Genomic DNA, 6,000 nt, shown 5'->3' on the forward strand with positions numbered 1-6,000 from the left:
CTGACTTCGGGATTTCTTATCCCGCAGGTACAAATGCTACAGATATGGTTCTGGCAGGTTGGAGTGACTCGGATTGGGCTGGCGATGTGGACCACCAACGGTCTACTACAGACTATTGTTTTATCTTAGGTACAGGTGTTATCTCTTGGAGTAACAAGAAGCAGCCCACGGTAGCCCTTTCTTCTACTAAGGCGGAGTATCGAGCTGCGTCTTCCACCACATGTGAGGTTGTGTGGCTTCGGAGATTGTTGGAGGAGCTTGGCTGCCCCTAAACTCGTCCTACTCTTCTACGGTGTGACAATGAGAGTTGCATTGCCTTGGTACGGAATCCCGTATTCCATGCCCGGACGAAGCACATTGACATCCAGTATCACTTCATTCAAGAGAAGCTTTTGGATGGGACCATTGATGTGGAGTATTGCAAGACCAAGGATAATCTTGCAAATTTGTTCACAAAGGCACTTCCCCAAGCTCTTCTTCGACAGCATTCCAGATCCCTCAATCTTTTCACCCGTCCAGGATCTGAGAGGGGGTGTTAGCCAGTCATTTCCTAGACAGTGCGGACATCAGTGCCATGTCAGCAGGTGCCACGTCAGCACCTGCAGTCGGACAGGTTGCTGCAGTCGGACAGTATTTACTGCAGTCGGCTGCATTTGATGCAACCGACCTGCTGCAATTATTTCCTATTTTTCGGCTATGTATAGCCGGTTTTGTGGCACACTTCAGTATTCATTATTCAGATTTTGATCTTGAGATCTGTTGGTTGAGACAAACTGTGCTCGGGCTGACGGAGATCGAGGTCATCAAGTCGGAGACATACGCAGATATTTCCTTTGCCCCCTTGTGTATTTCTGCACTCTTATACAGCATATTACACCGCAGATTTTCTGCATTTACACTGTCTCTTTTCTCTCTCTCTCTCTCTCCTCTCTGTGTTCACTCTCTCTCAGTCTTTGTTCTACGCTTCCGCAACACTGCAATCTGACACTATTTTCCTCTTCAACCTTATTCCCTTGTATCACATTCACTCCATGATTCGGAACTTCATCATTCCATTCATCAGAGTTTCTTCTCTCTTCTCTTCTCTTCTCCATGTTTGCCGAGTTCACTCCGTGTTCGTCCTCGCAAACCCTACTATCTCGTTGGTACGTCATCTTCTGACAACCACAGCCTCTTAAAGAGTGACTGCCATGTGTCCTTTCTGAACTTGAGTAAAATTCTTAGACCTATTCACTACTTCTTTCTAACGACTCACCCTACATGTTGATCTCTTTAGAAATCTCATAAGAAATACCGACTTATCAAAATCTGAAAACGGCTTCTGTATATACACGAAAGTAACAAAATGTCTCCATGCCTTCTGATTATTAAGGCCACCCAAAGTAGATGAAACCAAATCATCATTAAGCATTGCATCAATAGCCTACTAAGACATCTCCAATGCTCCTTACCTTCAAAACATGCTTTCGTACAAGCATCTTTCCTTTCTTCAAAGTGTTCAACTCTTCAAAGAAAGGAAAGACACTTACTTACATGCATCTTTCCTTTCTTCGAAGTGTTCAACTCTTGCTTAAGCTCTTTTGTACCTTTGTATTAACTGAAAACATATTTTCGAAGGTTGCCCAAGCTACATACGAATTCTCTACATTCCTGATATGCCCCAATATAATGTTATCAATCACTGCAAACAACCAATAAATTACTTTTTGTCTTTTGCATTTCATTCTTTCCATGCCTTTAATTCTGTTATGCAATCGTTGGATCACTTAGATCTCGTTCTTTTTTTCGCTTGAAACAAACTCATAAAGGCCTTTTCTAACAAGTTCGTTAAACGGAACTTCCATAATGGGTAGTTGTTATTTTCTAGCTTCTCAATAATAGAATTTTCAATATTCTCAACCATTATAACAAAATTAAGTACCAAGCAATAAGAAAGTCTTCTTAACCTTTCATGAGATGTGCACAACAATAAACTAGGCAATCTTATTCACTGACTGCTTAATATTACATGCAATATGCACCATGTTTGTAAATAAACCTTGTATTTGCATCCCATCAAACACCTCAAAACTTATAGATTTGAAATCTATAACATATACACTTAAAAATAGCTGACACAGCTGAAATTACAATGTACTCTAAAATTATTATCCGCAACCTTATGGAGCTAAAATGGAATCCAAAATAGCCTCAAATGGCCAAAAATACAACAGGTAGGCCCCAAAGGTCCTTTTTGTAGAATATACACCATTTTGCTTGCACACTGAATATCACAGTAATCTGAGATTTTTGCTCTACCCTGCTTCCAATGCCTCCACAGCCACTATGCAAGGAAAAGAGTTAGAGAATTGAAGAGCTTCTTACCGATTGCTTGCTTGCTTAAATTCTTGCTCCTTCTCCTTTACTTCAACCTCCAAAACCACCCTCTCTTAGTGGTGCTACTCTAATACCATGTCACAAATCGTATGGTGGGGGGACTTGAGTTACTACATTGAGCACACATAAAATATGCAAGAAAAAGCTCACGTAAAAACACGAGAGACGGAGGCCAAAACGTTTTCTTGCTAGTTTTTCTTCTTTCTTCCTCACACAATACAATGTAAACAAAGTATAGATAAGATACAACATAAAGGAAAAGGTCCTACAAGTTAAACACTACATAACTAACTATACCAATTGACTAGCACTACAACTATGCCAGTTGTAGTTAGGCATAACTAACCAAATACAATAAGTGCTAGGTCAATGGCCATCTGAGGATCATTATGACCACATACTAAGTGTAGAAATGCGGACCCATGTAGTGTTGACATTTGCAATCACATCCATGCTGCCTCTTTGTAAAAGCAGATGGGCTAAGGACATGCAGGCTGCAAGAATCCCATAGGCATAGAGGGAAAGACTGTCACCTACCCAACTCTATTTAACATTGTACTTGCTTGTCATTTTCATATGAGATGAATGCAATGTCACTATCATGTTGCTCCTCAGTACAATGTACTTGATGATTGCCATTTACTCTTGAGTCAAGGTTCTTGGTCTCTATTATGTCAGTGTCTTCATGTGTCTAGTTAAGGTCTATGAGCCACCATAGCTGCCATGCTCTAGATCCCGTGTTTTCACATGTAGCTAGGCAGTCTATCATCAATGTCCGCACGTGTTGAGCTTGCCATCTCAACAAATAGAAGAGAGTATCGTGGTAGAGGAGATGGCAACCATGATGGTTTCACTTGTACTCTACCATCTATTATTGATGGGACATTTGGTCATATATGTCACTTGGGGGATTTTAGATCATCTTGACCGTCGAGTGCATCAAATTAATGTATATGCCTCTCTAGCATCCATTTTGTCTAGCATTTAGACCCTATCAGCACCTGAGTGTGGGCCAGTGCCATCTCTTCCAATATCATAACTAACACACATGATTGACCATGCCACACTATCATTTTATCTCAGCTTTTGCTACCTAACAGATTCACTTATTGTCCGATGTCCTTGTGCACTTGTACTCTTTTATCCCAAATGCTCCTTTGGCATTTTGGTAGGCCTAATTGCCTTAAAATTTGTACATAAGACATGTGGAAGGCTGCATAAAACGTGTGGGGGTTGCCTACACAGTTTCTTCATTTATTGTTCTCAGCCTGAAAAAGCAGCATCTGCAATCAATAACTAAATCCATCTCAGCAATCTTGTCACAGGCCTATGCTTAACTTGTACAGCACCTGTTGTTCACCATTGTGATCTCCCACTGCACACATTGTATCTCAACAGTATGTCAGTCTTAGGATTCATTCTATTAATCAATCTGCCTATTCCTTCATAATAGTGCCACATTTACCACTGGTCTGTGTGCCTTGGGAGGCATTTGGGAACTGAGGGCTCCACAAACAGCCAGCAGTAAGTCTCAACCTTTGGCAAACACTAAACATGATACCAAGCAAAACACAAAACGCTTAGACTATAAAATTTGTAATGGACTATCAATTTATACCCTGAAATAATAAAAGTTTGTGACACCATATTTGAGCATTCAGAAAAAGAACAGTTGCACTAAGCCTACTTGCTTCCCATGACAAACCTTAATAGGGTGTCATAATGCATAATCAAATGGATCATTGCATATCTTCAACCAATAGAAGTGTTGGTCAAAACGCTTTCCAATGAATGATGAAAATAGTTTAGCTTTTCACAATCATTCACAACTCAATCGGGAGAAGTCTCATAGAGCCTCCAGGAACATCAACATCGGTGCTGCATATTATCAGATAATCCATTCCCAGATAACTTGAAGTTCGGAACTTAATGAGCTTTTGTGTTAAGAAATCCTGGAGTCCTTTGCTAAAATGCAGTTGATTTGAAGGTGTGCCAACAAGATGTTGGTATATGGAATTGCATATTTTCTTTGAAAATAGATCAGATTGATTAGATGGTATGCAAACTGACCTGTGCATATGGTACAACATGGTGACTCTTGATGAGGCTGTAAAGCTTCTGCTCTAGACGTTTGCCCATCAATCCATCCAAAGATTTATAGTAATGGATCTCGTCCATACATTCATAAGACACCCCAGCTGAAACATCAGCTGCCAGAATGTGGTTGTTGAATGGAAATCCGAAACAAACCAGGACGACAAGAAAATGCTGGAGAGTAAGCTGCACAAGCCTGGGGGATAAGTGCACTCCTGAATGTGCATCCAAAAGAGAAACATGAGGACAGCACGTTTTCTTTTATTCATTCTGAATTACAATGGGATTTAAGCTTTTTTCCCCTTTGAATCCATGAACTTACATACCAAATGGAGTATGGAAACTCCAGATGAAATTGTTCGATCTTCGATTAAGCTTAAGGAACTGATTAGATTGTCCTTTACTGGGCATGGAAATTCGACTTGGGAATCGTTTGAACCTTTAAATTAAGCTTAAGATCTGATTAGAGTCCCACCACGTCCTTCACTAGTTATGGAAATTCCAATTTGGAATCGTTTAAACCTTTGATTTAAGCTCAAGAAAACTGGTTAAGAGTCTCACACTGCCCTTCATTGAATAGACAAGAAAACGTTATTTGTCCCTGCTGAGGATTCACGAAAGGGAGAGACAGGGGGACCTGTGACTGTGAGACAGGCGAGGCTGAGACCGGGTTGATATGTCGAACTCTAGCCGTCGCCATGGGCTACACTGGGCTCTACAAGCTCGCGCATCGTGGCTGCCCCAAACGCAAATGGAAGCCCCGGGAGCGGCAGCTGCACTCCCCATCAACATGAAATGTGATACTGCATCAGAGGAACCAGCCTCCACACAAGAGAAATGGCAATCTATTAGTGAATAGTCATTGTGATCTAAGCTTCAATGCTAGGTTAATGAAATCATTAAGCCCCAAAGTCTTAACTTTTTCAATTGAATCTCTCTTTTTCAATTGCTTTTGTAGTCTCTCAAATAATACCAATAGATGCAAATAGGGTAGCATTCAAATATGTGTACCTTAGTAATAGCCTTTATCCAAAAATGTTGCTTCAACATTGTTCCAACCATCTACAAGTGTCTCAACATTCCTTTTCTATCATGTGGAGTTTAGGAAATCACTTCCAAACATACCCATCTTTGAAGAGTGGCTCACTTGACAATTGTACAATTGATAAGCCTGAATTGGATTGCTCTTGGTAGGTAGCGAGGGGTGGGACCAAATGACTCTTAATCCTACTTTGGGCCTTTTAATAGTTAGGTTCAGTGATGATCAAATCATCTATTCTAACTTGAACAATGAAGATATACATAATAGGTTAAATTAAATCAAAATTACTTACACGAATAGGTAAAGCCTTTTGATTAGAATATCCAAGCCTATGACATCTTTTGATATGTATTGAGTAAATCACCATCACCATAAGCTCTGAAAAGATAATCAAGCATTGTTAGAAAGGGTGCTGCACTGCTTAAGGACCTAAAAGTTGTTATTAAATTTTTGAAATCTGCAAGCTCTTTTTTTGGTTTTGGCATGTG

General features: G+C 40.2%; 1 protein-coding gene across 3 annotated transcripts in view; it reads right to left on the minus strand.

Moving 5' to 3' along the window:
* LOC148020962 (uncharacterized) overlaps window positions 1–5,369 on the minus strand; it is a 41,043-nt gene extending 35,674 nt beyond the window's left edge. The window contains exons 1-3 of one of the 3 annotated variants that reach the window (XM_087698791.1): window positions 5,108–5,363; window positions 4,797–4,909; window positions 4,447–4,685 (exon numbers count right to left, since the gene is read on the minus strand). In XM_087698791.1, the coding sequence (XP_087554917.1) occupies window positions 4,447–4,685; window positions 4,797–4,909; window positions 5,108–5,262 (507 nt within the window). In that variant the 5' untranslated portion in view covers window positions 5,263–5,363. Of the gene's footprint in view, window positions 1–4,446; window positions 4,686–4,796; window positions 4,910–5,107 lie in introns of all 3 variants that reach the window. The other 2 variants (XM_087698792.1, XM_087698793.1) reach the window with 2 other exon arrangements.
* Window positions 5,370–6,000: the final 631 nt, after the last annotated feature.

The sequence above is a fragment of the Lygodium microphyllum genome, chromosome 18 (genome assembly GCF_053477565.2).
Source record: "Lygodium microphyllum isolate KBCC chromosome 18, Lygodium_microphyllum_v1.1.10, whole genome shotgun sequence".
Lineage (NCBI taxonomy): Eukaryota > Viridiplantae > Streptophyta > Polypodiopsida > Schizaeales > Lygodiaceae > Lygodium > Lygodium microphyllum.